This window comes from Odocoileus virginianus, chromosome 24 (assembly GCF_023699985.2).
Source record: "Odocoileus virginianus isolate 20LAN1187 ecotype Illinois chromosome 24, Ovbor_1.2, whole genome shotgun sequence".
Taxonomy (NCBI): domain Eukaryota; kingdom Metazoa; phylum Chordata; class Mammalia; order Artiodactyla; family Cervidae; genus Odocoileus; species Odocoileus virginianus.
The window spans coordinates 25244510-25262304 of record NC_069697.1 but is presented as its reverse complement, the minus strand read 5'-3'; the positions used below and the strand labels follow the sequence as shown (position 1 = coordinate 25262304).

At 43.3% G+C, this 17795-nt stretch overlaps 1 protein-coding gene across 1 annotated transcript; it reads right to left on the bottom strand.

The window, feature by feature from the left end:
• Window positions 1–12145: 12145 nt before the first annotated feature.
• On the bottom strand, window positions 12146–17390 carry LOC110151488 (keratin, type II cytoskeletal 6A). Its single transcript, XM_020914871.2, has 9 exons — window positions 16799–17390; window positions 15701–15915; window positions 15304–15364; window positions 15069–15164; window positions 14778–14942; window positions 14208–14333; window positions 13157–13377; window positions 12905–12939; window positions 12146–12794 (listed from the first exon to the last, which is right to left on the bottom strand). The coding sequence occupies exons 1-9, from the start codon at window positions 17336–17338 to the stop codon at window positions 12556–12558; spliced, it is 1698 nt and encodes a 565-aa protein (XP_020770530.2). The 5' UTR covers window positions 17339–17390; the 3' UTR covers window positions 12146–12555.
• Between the last annotated feature and the right edge of the window lie 405 nt (window positions 17391–17795).

Sequence of the window (17795 nt, the reverse complement as noted above, 5' to 3'; positions counted from 1 at the left end):
TAGGGATGTACATATCTTTTTAAAGTATAGTTTTGTCTGGATATATACCCAGGAGTTGGATTGCTGGATCATATGATAATTCTATTTTTAGTTTTCTGAGGAACCTCCATACTGTTTTCCACAGTTGTTAAATCACCAACAGTGTAGGGAGGGTTCCCTTTTTCCACTCCCTCTCTAGCATTTGTTATTTGTAGACTTTTTGATGATGACCATTCAGACCATTATGAGGTGGTACCTCATTGTATTGATAACTTTGATTTGCATTTCTCTAACTATTAGTGATGCTGATCTTTTCATTTGCCTATTGGCCATCTCTATTTCTTCTTTAGAGAAATGTTTCTTTAGGTCTTCTCCCATTTTCCGATTGGGCTGTTTTTGTTGTTTTTTGTATGAGCTGTTTGTATATTTTGAAAACTAAGCCCTTGTCAGTCACAGCATTTGCAAATATTTTCTCCCATTCAGTAGATTGTCTTTGTATTTTGTTTATGGTTTCCTTTGCTGTACAAAAGCTTGTAAGTCTGATTAGGTTGCCTTGGGAGACTGACCCAAGAAAATATTACTACTATTTATGTCAGAGGATGTTTTGCTTATGCTCTTTTTTAGGGGTTTTATGGTGCCATGTCCTATGTTTCAGTCTTTAAGCTATTTTGAGTTTATTTTTGTGTATGGTTAGAGGGCATGTTCTAACTTCATTGATTTACACATAGGTGTCCAACTTTCCCAACACCACTTGCTGAAGAGACTGTTTCAAAGACTCCATTTTAAGAAAAAGCCAAGTGGCAGAAAGCCACATAGCAGTTGATAGTCATCCACTCACGGGATAATTGAGTATCACATGATGTTGACCAACAGAGTTGGGTATGAGACAGGTTAAGTCATCAGTGGGGCTGAGAGGTGGTTCTACAAAGATGAGGATCATTGTGTGGGATAAGAAAATTTCAGAACCAGTACATGATCAATAATACAATAAAACACAGAATTTTTTTTATTAGAAATCTGCTTTCTTCAACACAACAAAAGAAAGCAAAGAGAGCAGGGATATAACTGCACCTGAGAGGGTAGCGTCAATACCATTTAAGGACACTGCAGAAGAAAATAACTTATTCATTCTGTGGGGAACTCTTGAGTCTTATTAGTATGGATAGGATAATTAAAATTAAAGGGAAGAGTCCCTGCTCTGATAGCATGATGTGGATTGAGTTTCAGTTTTCAAGGGGGGCATAAGTCATTTTCTTCCCAGAATCATGGTAGACTGATGAAAATGGTAAGATGGGGACATCAATAGAATGTCTACATATCTCTATGACACTGACTGCTAACCTTCTGATGGTGAATAAGGGAAGCTCAGGTGAAGTTTGGTTTAGGCAGAGGAAATGAGAACTTTGCAATTTCAGCCCTAACTCATAGGCCAAGAGAAGTCGGAAGCAGGAGAGAGGCAGCATCCTAAGGAGTGGGCAATGCAGTTGAATAGCGGACCTGAGACAATGTGGGACCAAATACCAATAGGATGACTTCGGTGCTTCTAGATCTTCTTGCTGGAGGAGGAGGAGGTGGTGATGTATTTGATGGTGGAACTGCTGCCCCCAAGGAGCTAAAACCAGCCCCCATGGCTCTGCCACTGCCAGAACTGAAGCCACTTCCAAGGCTGTGACCGCTGCTGTAAGGTTAGCCGTTGCCACTGTGCAGGCCTAAGCCAATGCTGACACCACTGACACCGCCATAGCCACTGGAGATGGTGAAGTGCACGTGGCCATTGTCTATCTCAGATCGGTCTCTGGATCATGTGGGCTGAGCCCAGCAGTCTCCTGCTTGATTCTGTGTAGTTCATCCCTTTGTCTGTTTATCTTGGCCTGCAGCTACTTATCCTGTAGTCCAGAAGGACAGGGAAGATGTGTGCATGGGGGGAGATGCAGTGTTTCTGGGCTTTCATGTGCCAACAGTGGCTTTCAATTCCCAGCCTTCTAATAAACTCGTACCAAATGACGTGACTTCTTCTCTAGAAAAAATAGATGGCACAAGATTATTTGCTGCTGCACAATTGAATAGTTCTGTTTGATCACTGAGCATCTAGTTTTTCAATTAACTAGTGATGTTCTTTGTGATATCTAAGGGATTTCATAATCAGAAAGAGGTTGAAGGCAAAACTCAGTAGGGCAATGTCATTAAACTTTTTTCTTTTTGTTCAGTAGGCCTTATTGCAAATTCTTTAGTTGTCTACGTGAATGGAACAATGACAGACATCCTATGAGATCACCCAGTGTCTTTGTATTTCAGACTCCACTCAAAAAAGTACAGTTAAGCTGGTGCAGCTGAGTGTAACCAACTGTGGGCAGGGAGTCAAGGGCACAGAATTCCTCTCCCATTGCTGGAAACTGCTCACTTTCGTCTGGTATAAGGACTTGGCCTCATTTGAGCAATCTTCTCTATAAGCCTTCACCCTCAGAGATGATGCTATCTGGGTCCAGATTATGGTGGTTGTCCATGAAGAAGACCATGAAAATGTCTAAGCTCTGAGATTGCATCTGAGGGCACTCCTACGAGATATGGATTGTCAGTACCTCTGCTTCCAGTGATACATCTGTGAGATCCACCCCCCAGCATTCCATCCACTCAGACCCTTAAGCAGAAAAATAAACAGGGTGAGGAGCTCACCATCTCCAAGTAGGAATGTAAGAGAACAACTTGATGGCTACAGGTACTTGTCTTGGTGTGCAGTTCAGCCTTATTCATGCTGCATCTACCTCCTGGGAGAGGAGGAACAACTCAGACTCAGCTGACTCCCACTCCCAGCCCACCCAACATCTTCTCTTCTCAGATGTGGGCTCTTCTAGCCTTCAACAAAAGGATAGGGACACCTACCATTGCTAAGCTCACTTTCTTCAGTGTTACAAATTGATTTGGTGCTTAGAGAATGAGGAGAGATGCTTGAGCCAATTCATAAAGGATTTCAAAAGAACCTGTCCTGACCCAACATTTTTGGGTCAATTACCCAATGGATAATTATTGAATGGAACTGTCAGTCCAAGGAGCCTAAGAAGTGACTATTCTCTCATCTTTTCCCCTAGTATTGGGGATATGTACTTGATAATGAAGTCTATTGTCCATTTTGTTCATTCATATTTTTCTTAGGCAATGTATTTATTTTTAATTAATTTTTATTGGAATAAAGTTGATTTACAATGTTGTGTTAGTTTCTACTATACTGCAAAGTAAATCAGTTATATGTGTACATATATCCCCTCTTTTCTGGATTTCTTTCCCATTTAGGTCACCACAGAGCATTGGGTAGAGTTCCCTTTGTTGCACTGTAGGTTCTCATTAGTTACCTATTTTTAAAAAAACTTTTTATTTTGTATTGGAGTATAGCTGATTGACAATGTTGTGATTATTTCAGGTGAGCAGTGAGGGGACTTAGCCATACATATACATATATCCATTCTCCCCCAAACTCCCCTCCCATCCAGGTCGCCACATAACACTGAGCAGAGTTACATGTGCTATGCAGTAGGTCCTTGTCAGTTATCCATTTTAAATACAGCAGTGTGTATATGACCTTCCCAAACTCTCTTACTGTCCCTTCCCCCATCTTCCCCCCCAACCCCGGGAACCACAATTTCCTTTTCTAAGTCTGTGAGTCTGTTCCTATTTAGACAACAATTTACAATTTCCATTCCCACTGGATATTTTTTCTTAAGCAATCATGCCCACAACTGAACCTAGTCACTCAGCAGACTAAGCGTGGGTTTCAGAAAGCTGAACTATTTCTCTCCTGTAATCTACTTGTTCTTGAAATTCTCCACCAGACCCTGCATGTGTCAGTTCCCCACCAGATCCTGCATGAGCGCTGAATTTGGGCAGTCACTAAAAACACAGAAGATAATCCTTCCACTCCCTGAGGTTGTTGATGTACTGCTCAAACATAGTCACGAGGGTCAGCCTCGCAGGCTTGGATCCCTGCTCCTGAGGGAGGGTCCTCTTAGTGTCCAGGCCCTTGTTTCTCCAGGAACTACACCTGGAGGAAGGCAAGAGAGTCATTTGCTGGCCATAGACAGCAACAAGTGTCGTATTACTAGGTTTCCAAGAAGGCTGGAGTGGTGGCCATGGTGCTGAGCTACTAAGAGAGTACAGAGACTCAGATTGGGAGGCATGCTCCCCTAATCTTCTTCCTTCTAAACTGACAGATCTCGCTGATGAAATTCCCCCATGGATTTTTGAGCTGTTCCTGCCCTATAAGTAAGTGTGCCTTTATCAGTGAATTTTCATCACTTCCTCTCTTTATTTTGGCAAGCAGAATCAAAATTTCAGTTTAAAGTGGTTATTATCTGATATAATATACAAAGCTTTTATTTTCTAGTGGATTTCAGTAAAAGGGATGTTAAATGTTATCTAATAATTAAATACTAATCTAAACTCCCATTTAGTGCTTGTATCTCTTCTAAAGCATTATTGTAGGTGTCCATGCTCTGTCTCTAGATAAAAGCAAATTATAAATATTTACACATCTCAAAGCCCAAAGCCGTTACCAGCCCCAGCACCAAAACCAAATCCACTCCCGGCTCCACCTCCAAAGCCATAGCCAACTCCAATTCTGCCGCCATATCCACCACCGATGGCACAGCTGCCCCCTGCGATGGAGATCCTCTTGGAGCCCCCCAGGCCATAGAGGCTGTGGCTGCCAAAGCCAGCTCCTCCACACACTCCAGCGAGGCCGCCACTGCCCCTGGAGCGGGACAGGGACACGCTGCTGAAGCCAGAGCGGCAGACCCCAGGGACTCTGGCTGAGCCGGCACTGAAGCCCCTGCGGCTGCTGCTTTGGGTCTTCACGATGGATTTGCAAGACATGGTTCCTGAAGAGGAAGAGGTTAAGAAGGGTATGAGAGGAAAAGTATGAGATGGGCTTCCAGTAGCTAGTGTACAAGGAAGAATGGGCTGGGCTCAGTCCTGGAAGGTGAGCCTGAGATTGGGAAGGGCTGGGCTTTATAAACAATGAGATGATACTTGGGTTATTATAAAAGATAAGAACTAAGAAGGCTGCTTTTTGGTTTCCTTTAACAAAGGGAAAAATTTTCCTGCCTTTGATCTTTGATATCAGTACGAGACTATTCCTCAATTAACTGAGGCTAGGAGTTAGATTTTGTCTCAAACAAAGGTTCAATATGCATTGAATTATGGATTTTAGAAATTTTATGAATTTATGCATTCAATATGCTTGTGTATCAGAATGTATATGCCCATTACCTTGATTTTGCAATTATTATGTCAAAGCCAGCTTTGCTTCATCCACAAGTCCAATCTGATCTTTTATAATAGCTGAGAACTTGGAAATCTAAGAACAGTCTGTTGTTTATGCCCTAACAGAGAGATTACCATTTTCCCAGTGATTACAAATATGTTAATTTGACTTGCTCTTCCCATTATGTAAAAATTAACAGATAGAAAAGTATGAGAACAACATAAGAGGTCCTTATTGATCTATTATGGATGGGTGCCCATTACCCAGATTTTGCAATTATTATCTCAAGGTCAACTTTATTTCATCCATAACTCCACCCACTTTCTTCATCCATCTTAAATTATTTGAAAGGAAATTCCAGAAGGAATGTCATAGAGTTTCATATTCAATTCAGTGTTTATGTCAAAATGATAGGCTCTTTAGAAAATGACCAAAATGCTATTTTTATACCTTAAAAATTTAACAATAATTCTTTAACATCAAGAAGTTTAGTGAACATTCAAATTTCCCTTTATTCTTATTTATTTTTATAATTTGTTCAACTCAGGGTCTAAATAAGGTCCATGCATGTTTATTTGGGTGATATATCCTTTAAATAATACATCCTTTATATCCTTATCTTCGACAAAGGAGGCAGGGATATACAATGGAAAAAAGACAACTTCTTTAACAAGTGGTGCTGGGAAAACTGGTCAACCACCTGTAAAAGAATGAAACTAGAACACTTTCTAACACCATACACAAAAATAAACTCAAAATGGATTAAAGATCTAAATGTAAGACCAGAAACTATCAAACTCCTAGAGGAGAACATAGGCAAAACACTCTCCGACATAAATCACAGCAGGATCCTCTATGACCCACATCCCAGAATTTTAGAAACAAAAGCAAAAATAAACAAATGGGACCTAATGAAACTTAAAAGCTTTTGCACAACAAAGGAAACTATAAGCAAGGTGAAAAGACAGCCCTCAGATTGGGAGAAAATAATAGCAAACGAAGCAACAGACAAAGGATTAATCTCAAAAATATACAAGCAACTCCTCCAGCTCAACTCCAGAAAAATAAATGACCCAATCAAAAAATGGGCCAAAGAACTAAACAGACATTTCTCCAAGGAAGACATACAGACGGCAAAAAAACACATGAAAAGATGCTCAACATCACTCATTATCAGAGAAATGCAAATCAAAACCACAATGAGGTACCATTACACACCAGTCAGGATGGCTGCTATCCAAAAGTCTACAAGCAATAAATGCTGGAGAGGGTGTGGAGAAAAGGGAACCCTCTTACACTGTTGATGGGAATGCAAATTCGTACAGCCACTATGGAAAACAGTGTGGAGATTTCTTAAAAAGCTGGAAATAGAACTGCCATATGACCCAGCAATCCCACTTCTGGTCATACACACTGAGGAAACCAGATCTGAAAGAGACACGTGCACCCCAATGTTCATTGCAACACTGTTTATAATAGCCAGGACATGGAAGCAACCCAGATGCCCATCATCAGACAAATGGATAAGGAAGCTGTGGTACATATACACCATGGAATATTACTCAGCCATTAAAAAGAATTCATTTGAATCAGTTCTAATGAGATGGATGAAACTGGAGCCCATTATACAGAGTGAAGTAAGCCAGAAAGATAAAGACCATTACAGTATACTAACACATATATATGGAATTTAGAAAGATGGTAACGATAACCCTATATGTAAAACAGAAAAAGAGACTCAGATGTATAGAACAGACTTGTGGACTCTGTGGGAGAAGGCGAGGGTGGGATGTTTCGAGAGAACAGCATCAAAACATGTATATTATCTAGGGTGAAACAGATCACCAGCCCAGGTTGGATGCATGAGACAAGTGCTCGGGACTGGTGCACTGGGAAGACCCAGAGGGATCGGGTGGAGAGGGAGGTGGGAGGGGGGACCAGGATGGGGAATACATGTAAATCCATCGCTAATTCATTTCAAAGTATGACAAAAACCACTGAAATGTTGTAAAGTAATTAGCCTCCAACTAATAAAAATAAATGGAAAAAAAATAAAAAATAAAGTGAATGTACTTACTGCCACTAAAAAAAAATAATAATAATACATCCTTTATATCATTTAGCTCTTAATTTTTTGGCCATTTATTTGTTAAATAAACTAGGTTGCCTGTTTACAAAGGTCTGTATAGTCAAACCTATGGTTTTTCCAGTAGTCACATATGGATGTGAGAGTTGGACCATAAAGAAAGCTGAGCGCCAAAGAACTGATGCCTTCAAATTGTGGTGCTGGAGAAGACTCTTGAGAGTACCTTGGACAACAAGGAGATCAAATCAGTCAATCCTAAAGGAAATCAATCCTGAATATTCATTGGAAGGACTGATGCTGAAGCTGAAACTCCAATATTTTGGCCACCTGATGTGAGGAGCCAACTCATTAGAAAAGACCCTGATGCTGGGAAAGATTGAAGGCAAAAGGAGAAGAGCACAACAGATGATGAAGTGGTTAGATAGCATCACCAAGTCAATGGACATGATTGAGAAAACTCTAGAAGAGAGTGAAGGACAGGGAAGCCTGGCGTGCTTTAGTCCATGGGGTTGCAAAGAGTCAGAAATAACTTAGTGACCAAGCAACAACAACAACTTATCCTATAGAGTTTTCCACTCTTTGGCTTTTGTGATTGCCTTCTCTGATATCATTCCATATGAACCCAGGTCTCCTGCATTGCAGGCAGATTCTTTACCACCTGAGCCACCAAGAAAGCCCTATATAGATATATAAGTATAGGCAAATGTATAAATATATATGTATATATATTTACAGAATGCTTACATCATTTTGTGTTTCCACAGCAGTGTATGAGTGTTTCAGTTGCTCCATATTGTTGCCTTGGTATCCTCAATTATTGTGATGTTAGCTATCACATTCTAAGAATATATGATTGTATCTCTGTGGAGGTTTTTAAAATTTAATTTATTTAAACTTAAAACCTGCAAAAACATTTAACCCTTTTCTCTCACTTCTCCCGCCTCTCCCCACCTCTGGTAACCACCAATCTGGTCTCTGCATCTATGAGTATAGTTTTTAAATTTTTGAAAATGCATTTGCTTTTTGGATTTCACATATGAGAGATTTGCAGTACTTGTCTTTCTCCGTCTGACTTATGTCACTTAATGTAAAACCCTAGAGATCCATCCATGTTGTCACAAGCTGCAAGACTTCATTCTTTATACCCATATATGATATTTGTTGTTGTTGTTTAGTTACTAATCGTGTGCAACTCTTTGCAACTCCATGGACTGCAGCACGCCAGGCTTCCCTGTCCTTCACTCTCACCCAAAGTTTGCTCAAACTCATGTCCATTGAGTCAGTGACACCATCCAAACATCTCGTCCTCTGTCTTCCCCTTCTCCTGCCTTCAATCTTCCCTAGCATCAGGGTCTTTTCCAATGAGCTGTCTTTTTGCATCAGCTAGTCAAAATATTGGAGTTTCAACTTCAGCATCAGTCCTTTCAATGAATATTCAGGATTGATTTCCTTTAGGATTTACTGGTTTGATCTCCTTGCAGTCCAAGGGACTCTAAGGAGTCTTCTCCAACACCACAATTCGAAAACATCAGTTCTTTGGTGCTCAACTTTCCTTATGGTCCAACTCTCACATCTGTACATGACTACTGGAAAAACCATTTGACTAGATGGATCTTTGTTGGCAAAATGATGTCTTTGCTTTTTAATATGCTGTCTAGGTTTTGCATAATTTAAAATGACTAAATTACACACATTTGCCTATATTTATTTGTCAAAATGAATCTCAGTGCAAATCCCCAACCACCTAATTGAAGATGTTTCTGTGCTTTGGGAGGGACCGTTTGTGTGTATGAGGTTGCGTATGTGTGTGTACACTCTTTTCCGTTAGGTGTTCAAATTATGCTTGCGTTGAATCTCCTTTGTATTCTTTGTCTATCCTATATCCTCTTGACCTTTCTTTAACCTCTTGTTAACTCCCATTAAGACCCCTGATTCTCTTTTCTCAATATTCTCCCATATGCTCTTTGCTGTTCATTCAGCATGTGTCTTGCCCTTTGTACTGACATCAGCTTGGCCTTCATCTGCCTGCTAGTTTTATTTTTCTCTCTGCCTCATATCTGACTTCTCTAAATAATGTTTTATATCTTACTCTCCCATTATATGCTTTTTTTTCTTGAATTTTATAGAGGATTTATTTTGTTTTGGCAGTATTTTATGATGACTTTGTTCTGATGAGTGCTCATCGTCTGCCTTTTGATTTTCCTATTCATTTCATTTTTTAATGTGCATCTCTTTTGTTGGTCCTGGAATGGTTTCCGTCTGACTAGTGCTCATGTTTGAAAGAGGTGAACTCCTTCTAGATGAGCTGTTGGCAGAAAGTATTCTGGGGAGTGAGCTGGGGGCATATTCAGGCTAACAGGCTATGTGAATAATTCTATTATTCCTTAAAAACCTTGCCCAATGAATCACTGCAGAATAACTTACAATTCACAGTCTCTGCTTTTTTCCCTCTTGTTTAACAAAATGCTGCCAATAGGAGCAATCAAATGTCTCTGATTTGTTATCCAATTATACTTCTCAGTTTCTAGAAAGTTCATGACTAACAGGGTCCTGCCTCAGGTCATGCACCCTGTGACTTTTGCAAACAAGAGATTCTTGGGTTTGCGCCTGAGGACCTATGCTTCACGCTGACTAGTAGTGTTAAATGAGTCAGCCAAGCCTGGCATGCTGAACACCTAAACATCAGGCTGTTCCTATAGCGTGCATTCAGCTACTGTTTTTGATGAAGATTTTTTTTGTATACCAGGAGCTGAAAAACAACAAAAAATAAAAAAGCCAAAACAGCAAACTGAGAACAACCACCTCTCCCTATGATGGGACACTCCTTCACCACACAACAGGGCTTGCTCTGAACCTAGAGAGCTGTCCCAGGTGAATGTTAAAGACTTCTCAAGACATTTCTGAACATGTGTTTTGCTTGGACCTAGGCACAGTTTTCTAAATGTTCTCCTATACACAGCTGCCTTTGAATGTCCTCATTTCCCAAAGGGTCTCTCTGTAGCTTAGCCTCTGGACCTTGGATGATCAGAGGGTCTATTGTGTATCTTCTCCCATAGTCTTTTGCCCCAGGTCTCTGTGTGTTTGTAGTCTGCCCTGTAGTTTTTACTGAGTGTCCCTGCTACTTCTCTTGCCTGTATCTGAATTTATGTGAAACAAAGGTGAGAACCTTGCAACATTTCTTCAGGAATGCCCCCCAGATGTGTTTGAAGAGGCTTACATGATAATTTGCAAATAGTCTGCATCTGCATCTTTGATTCAAGATGCATGTGCTGGGGGTGGAGGGTGACCAAGAGGAACAAATGGGTTTGAGGGGAGACTGGAGTGTGGGAGGGGGATTGGGAAAAAAGTTCACGAACAAGGTTGCTGTCTGCTCAAGACCACAACTGCACCACATATAGGGGAGGGAAAGTGCTAGGAACATTATCATGAAATTTTGCTGTAATATGGAAGATGGATTTTCTTGACAGCGCATTTGCTTGACTATTGCAAATTTTCAGTGTTTTCCAGATCTCCTACAATGTTCAGACAGCTTCTGGTTGTTTTCTCAATGTTTCTTTAGCAAAAGGAGAGTTTGGCGCTTTCCAGTCTGCTCTTTTGCTATCAACATCCGCACCTTAAGATTTTAATTAGATAAATCCCTGTCTACATATTATTTTGCAATCTGTTTATTATTCATTGTTGTATTCTATGTATTTTTCCTAATCAGTAATTTCTTTCCATTACTCCTCATAGGTACATAATAATACTGACACTAAGTGGGCATAGATTTTGGAGCCCAGTCATCACATACCTGCTGTTGGGGAAGTTTTGGGGAGAGTGAGGAGGTACCAATATGAGAGGCTGCCCACTTCTCTGGGGGAATGGTTATAGGAGAACACAGCAGTATACTGATAAGAGGATCCAGAGGTACCCTGTCCATGCTATTGAAACCAGGAAACTTTCTCTCGTGATGTAAGAGCCTGGGGGCAAAGGAGATAATGGTCACCCATGAGGAAATAGGGACTGGTATGGCCAAAAGGCAGCACCAGTGAATGAGGAGCCTTGCACCATATACTGAGTTTAAATTATCCCCATTCAGAGAAGTCATAGCAGCCAGGGCACACCAGAGAGATGAAAGACTCAGGTTCACCCATCTCCTAGAGAGTTAGGGTGTGAGAAGGTGGAAATTACCATTCTTATTTTGCCGTCACACTTTAAGAAACCAGCATCCGAGTTTTCTGCTGAATTTGATCAACTCTCCCACTTTCAGTTTTTCCATGCTGGTAAGATGGTTGGAATTCACATCCATGTATTGTGTTTGTACTATTTCTTCAGGATACATATACAGAAATAGAGTTTCAGTTCAGAAGTATATATACTTTTATTATCCTTGATATACTTTCTCAGGCAAGTTTGTTGGTCAGGAAGTTAACTCTAAGTAAAAATCAAATATCCTATTTAATTGCTAAATGTTGTTCTGCTCTGATGGGCCAGAAAGATGATTGCTCTAATGAACATTAAGACTTGACCCCTTGAGTGTGGGTTGAATGGCCTTAGGAAGAGAAACTAATTGATTACACTTGGCCCCAACAATAAAAAGCAGAGTATACATGATGCTGGACCAGAGTCCTCCCATGACACTTGCCAAACATTTGGATTCAATTGTATCTGTGAGAGAAAGCTGATTATCAGTATCCCAAGCTGCTGTTTGTTGAAGTTCTCTACAGGAAGGGAGTGAGGCACATGGGCGTGGGGAGTGTGCTTCATGCCTGAGAAGAATGCTTCATTTGTCACATGAAAACCTCAAGAACCATTGGTGACAAAGAAAGGCTATGTGAAACCACACATTATATGATAAATCTGCTTTATTTAGCAATACAAGTGAGCAAAGAGCAGAGGAAGCAACACAGGGATACAAACCCTGTACATCATAGAACTAGTCACTTGTGCTTTCACAATCATTGCAAGGGAGGAACACAACATCTCTGAGATTGGATCTCCTGGCCCAGTGGAAAGTAACTGGGATTGCCCTGTCTGGACTAGGACCCAAGTAGCGACCTTCCAGTGGTGAACAACGGAAGCTCACTTGCAATAGGTTTTGGGAGAGAAGAGATGAGGACACTCAGCAACTTCAGTTCTAATTCAAGAAGTAAGAAAAGGAAGCAGGAAAGAGAAAGCAACTGGAGGAGAGAGCAAAGGAGAGAGCAAAACAGAGGGAGCCTGAGACACTGTGGGAGCTTGAGCCCATGACAGGACTTCAGTGCTTGTAGCTCTTCCTGCTGGAGGAGGAGGAGGTGGTGGTGCATTTGATGGTGGAACTGCTGCCCCCAGAGGAGCCGAAGCCACACCTGATGGCTCTGCCACTGCCAGCACTGAAGCCACCTCCAAGGCTATGGCCACCACTGTAAGAGTAGCCACTTCCTCCGCCCACGCCTAAGCCACCGCCGAGACCGCTGGCACCACCATAGCCACCAGAGACGGTGGACTGCACCACGGCTGTGAAGGCAAGGGGGTGAGGTCAGGACAAGATGGGGAGCTCACTCTGCAACACAGAGTCCAGTCAGGGGGACGCAAGGGCAAGGGCCGGGGGCAGGTGAAGTACTTACAGATGTTGACTTGTCCAACGCCTTCCCCACTCAGCCTAGGAGAGAGAAGACACAGCCATGATGAGGCCCAGAGCCACAGCTGGGCCCGCACGGGAAACCTCCATGAGAGGAGACTCCCCAGGAGCCTGCCTTCTCAGGGCTCTTCTGGGAGTGGCACTGTGACCAGCACTAGAGTGCCTTCCACGTGGGCGCATTGGCAGGACTCCTTGGAGATGGAGCCAGATGATTGAGGAGGTTGTGTGAGTTGCTCACCTGCACTCCTCGCCCTCCAGCAGCTTCCTATAGGTGGCAATCTCCACGTCCAGGGCCAGCTTGACATTCATGAGTTCCTGATACTCCTTCAGCAGCCGGGCCATGTCCTGCTTGGCCTTCTGCAGGGCATCCTCCAGGCCAGTCAGCTTGCTCCTGGCGTCCTTGAGGGCCAGCTCCCCGCGCTGCTCAGCGTCGGCGATGGCGGATTGCAGGCTGGCGCACTGGAGGGGAGGAGGGGCAGATGAACCTGAGTCTGGGCTCCAGGGGAGAGGAAGCATAGTTCTACTTTCCCAGTGAGGAAGAGCTCTAGAAAGAGCTCTAGGAAGAGCTCTCATGGAAAAGGACGTTTGATTCGTTTTGTCCAGTCTTTCTCCATTCTACAAAAGTTAACTAGTCTTGGAATCCTTTAAGAAAATCTATTCCTTTCTCCGTTAACCACCCTAATGGTGATGGGGCTGAAAGATACCACAACAGACTGAAGACCAGGGGACACGGGAAGAAATGGACCTACTGTCTAGTTTTCAATGTTGACACTTTGGATAAGTTCACATGAATGTACAATAACTTATACAAAACCACAAACATTCTCACTGAAAGACGATTTTATCTCAGACTCTTGAGACCTCACCTTCCTTTCACTTCACAGATTTTATTGAACAACCCTCATTTGTCCTGTGTCTTTTCTCAGATTCTTTTGCACATTGAGTATGAGCATATTTGCAGTATTCTTCCCCACACTTTCTAGACTGAGCTTTTCTTTGCCAACCTGTGTCTTGCATACCCAACTCAATCATTCTCCTTAAGGAATCTCATTTCAATGCCTCTAGACTGTGTGTACGAACCATTGACCAGTTGAGATTCATCCTATCCTGAGTTTGTTTCTGGATCTTGAGTTGGGATCCATCTCTCTAACCTAGGGAAACTCAACCATAACAGGTCCTCCTCTCTCTGCTTTTCTCTCAGTGCCCAAAAATTTCCCATAAGATGTTTGATGATACCTGATAGTCTAGGAAAGAAAGGATGCTTTTCTCTTCCATGGTCCCCATTGTACCTGCTTCTTGACGTGGTCGATCTCAGATCTCAGCCTCTGGATCACACGGTTGATCTCAGTGATCTCCTGCTTGGTATTGCGCAGGTCATCCCCGTGTCTGCCTGCTGTCACCCGCAGCTCCTCGTACTGTGAACCGGAGGGAGACAAAGTGGTGTCCATGGGCTTTATATGACACTAATCAAGGTTTTAAAAATTGAATCTAATGGTTTTCCCTAAGACATTTAAAGAAAACTGGTGTTACTAGGTCATTGACATTCTTCACCAATCACACACCATCCTTGGTAGGACCACTGACTGACTGGTTCTCTTCAGGAAAAGCAATGTTCTGTACTGTTACTGAGAAACAGCATTAAGATAGAGCTAAAATGAAGGTCACTCACCTTGATCTACACTACCTTTCATCTTAACCTGGGTTCTTTGATCTACAAAATTTGGACATCATTACCTAAAAGTTCTACCCTGAAGGTCCCCCACTTCTTAGTTGTAGTTTCCCCACTGAAGTCTATAGCCACATTGATGTTCTCAGAGGAGGCACAGGTATTCTTCATCAGCTGCCACCTCACCACTCACCTTGGACTGGTACCAGGACTCAGCCTCAGCCCGGCTCCTCTGAGCGATCTCCTCATATTGGGCTTTGACTTCAGCGATGATGCTGTCCAGGTCCAGGTTGCGGTTGTTGTCCATGGAGAGGACCACAGAAGTGTCTGAGATGTGGGTTTGCATCTGAGCCAGTTCCTGCAGAGCAAGAGATCATCCGATCATCTTTGGTCCTGATTTTTAGAGAGGTACCTAGACCAAAGATCTTCCACTCTTCACAAATCTCTTTAAAGGCAATAAAACAGAATGCAGAGAGATACTTACAGCCTCATAGAAGGTTCTTAGGAAGTTGATCTCATCTGTGAGAGCGTCTACCTTGGCTTGTAGTTCAACCTTGTTCATGTAGGCAATATCCACATCCTGGGGAAGAAGCCAACAGACTGGGATCAGATGAGCCCTCCTGCCCAGCCTGCTCCTGTTTTAGTCTCCTTGATGATTCTTTTCTCAGAATCCTCTCCTTCAGGAAAGGAGCATGAACCCCTGATCTGACCCATCTTACCTTCTTCAGTTTCACAAACTCATTCTCTGCTGCTGTGCGCTTGTTGATTTCATCTTCATATCTGGAATTAAAAGGAGTAAAATCTAATTGAGTCAGCAGTGAAGATGATACAGAAAAAGCAGCCTGGGATCTCTGCTCCCCAGAATGGATATATGCAAATGAGACCTGTCAATAAGCCTAAAGGTTGTAATTTGTGGTTTCTAATTTCTTTACTCCATTACTCTTCCCATTCAACTTCTATGGCCCTTTTGTTCTTCAGGGTTTGTGTTTAGTAACAATTGTAATGTCATGTCTACTGACATGTTTTACTAAGAATCAGCCCTCATTGGACCTGGTCATCTAATAGACTGCAGTGTGGGCTTCAGGAATCTAAGGTGTTTTCTCTCCTGTAACTCACTTGTTCTTGAAGTCCTCCACCGTGTCCTGCATCCCCCTGAGCTCCGAGTCCAGGCGGCCTCTCTCCCCAAGGATACTATCCAGCTGCCTCCTGAGATTGTTGATGTACTGCTCGAACAAAGGCTCCAGGTTCTGCCTCACGGTCCTGGTGCCCTGCTCCTGCAGCAGGGTCCACTTGGTGTCCAGGACCTTGTTCTGTTGCTCCAGGAATCGCACCTGCAGGGAGACAAGATGGTTATCTGTGAGTTGACAAGTCCCCAGGCTGATGGTGGTCCCGGTGGTATTGAGTTGCTCCAGAGCCTGTACAGGAGCTGACAGTTCTGCTCCCCTGATTCTTTAGCTTCATACCACACAGGTCTCATTGCCAAGTTTCTCCAGGAGCTGTCAGATATTCCCTCCCTCTCACTATGGAAATTGTCAGGGACTTTCAACCCTTCCGGTCTTCCTCTTGACATGGGCAAGTACAAATGTACTTCATCATAGCATTTGCTCATATTGCACAGAGCTTTTACAAAACACATGCCTCAGTTTAGGGATATCAGATATTTATAATCTAATGATTAGTTTCCAATTCTATTAATGATTGGATTTAACCTTGTTTCCCATATAGTGCATGAATACAGCTGATACAAAGGCCCTTAAGGCTCATTTTCTGGTTCTATAGGTGAGTATTTCTATGGATATATATTTGAGTTGTGTTTCATCAAATTCCCTATTGCTATTTGCTTTTTTTCCTCCCTGCAGCATCCATCTATGACTCAAATGCAGTTTCCACTACAATACCCTTTTAAGTTTCTTAGACCATTCAGAAGATCAAGCCATCTCATTGCACTCTCTCATTTCATGTTCCTTCATTCAGGATTATCAAGAACTGTGAATGTTTCCTTGGCAGGAATGGGGTCAAGTGAGGGATGGCTAATTGTAAATGATTTCCATCACCTTCTGCCTGGGGTCCACATGGAGCCTGTCCTGCATCCCAGTGGAGAGCTCACCTGAGTCCTACCTCCCTCTCCCCCGAGTCTTCCCTCCCCGGTAGGACATTAGTTGGCTCTCTTGGGCACTCTGCAATCCCCACTGGGGGCAGATGCTCTCAGCTCACCTTGTCGATGAAGGAGGCAAACTTGTTGTTGAGGGTCTTGATTTGCTCCCGCTCCTCAGTCCTCACCCGCTGGATGGTGGGGTCGATTTGCAGGTTGAGGGGAGTCAGGAGACTCTGGTTGACGGTCACCTCTTGGATGCCTCCAGGGGGGCACACAGGGAAGCCAGCACCACCGAAGCCACCTCCAAAGCCAGCTCCACCACCAAGCCCAAAGCCACTACCAGCCCCAGCACCGAAACCAAATCCGCTCCCGGCTCCACCTCCAAAGCCATAGCCAACTCCAATTCTGCCGCCATATCCGCCACCGATGACACAGCTGCCCCCTGCGATGGAGATCCTCTTGGAGCCCCCCAGGCCATAGAGGCTGCGGCTGCCAAAGCCAGCTCCTCCACACACTCCAGCGAGGCCGCCACTGCCCCTGGAGCGGGACAGGGACACGCTGCTGAAGCCAGAGCGGCAGACCCCAGGGACTCTGGCTGAGCCGGCACTGAAGCCCCTGCGGCTGCTGCTTTGGGTCTTCACGATGGATTTGCAAGACATGGTTCCTGAAGAAGAAAAGACTGAGGCAGGAGCGAGGGGTGGAGTGGAGGGCTGAGAGGAGCAGGTCTGTAAGAGGAGCTTCCCGGCAGCAGCTTATATATGGAGAAACTGGGCTGGGCTCAGTCCTGGAAGGTGAGCCTGCAGGTTGGGAAGGGCCAGGCTTCACAAAGAGTGAGATCACATCTGGTTTATTAGAAAAGTTATGAAATATGAAGATTGCATTTTTGGTTTCCTTTAGTCAGGGAAAATTTCTCCTGCCTTCCAGCTTTGACAGCTCTGAGAACAGTAAGACTAGTCTCAACCCAACTGAGCTGGGAGTTAGTCAGCAACTCACACAAAGATTCTCCACGTTATGCTCATGTGTGAAATGTACTGAGGCTCGTCTGCCCTGCTGTTTCACCCACCAGCCAGAGATCCTGGAGATCAAAATAGCCTATTGCTTTTCCTATAACTGTAA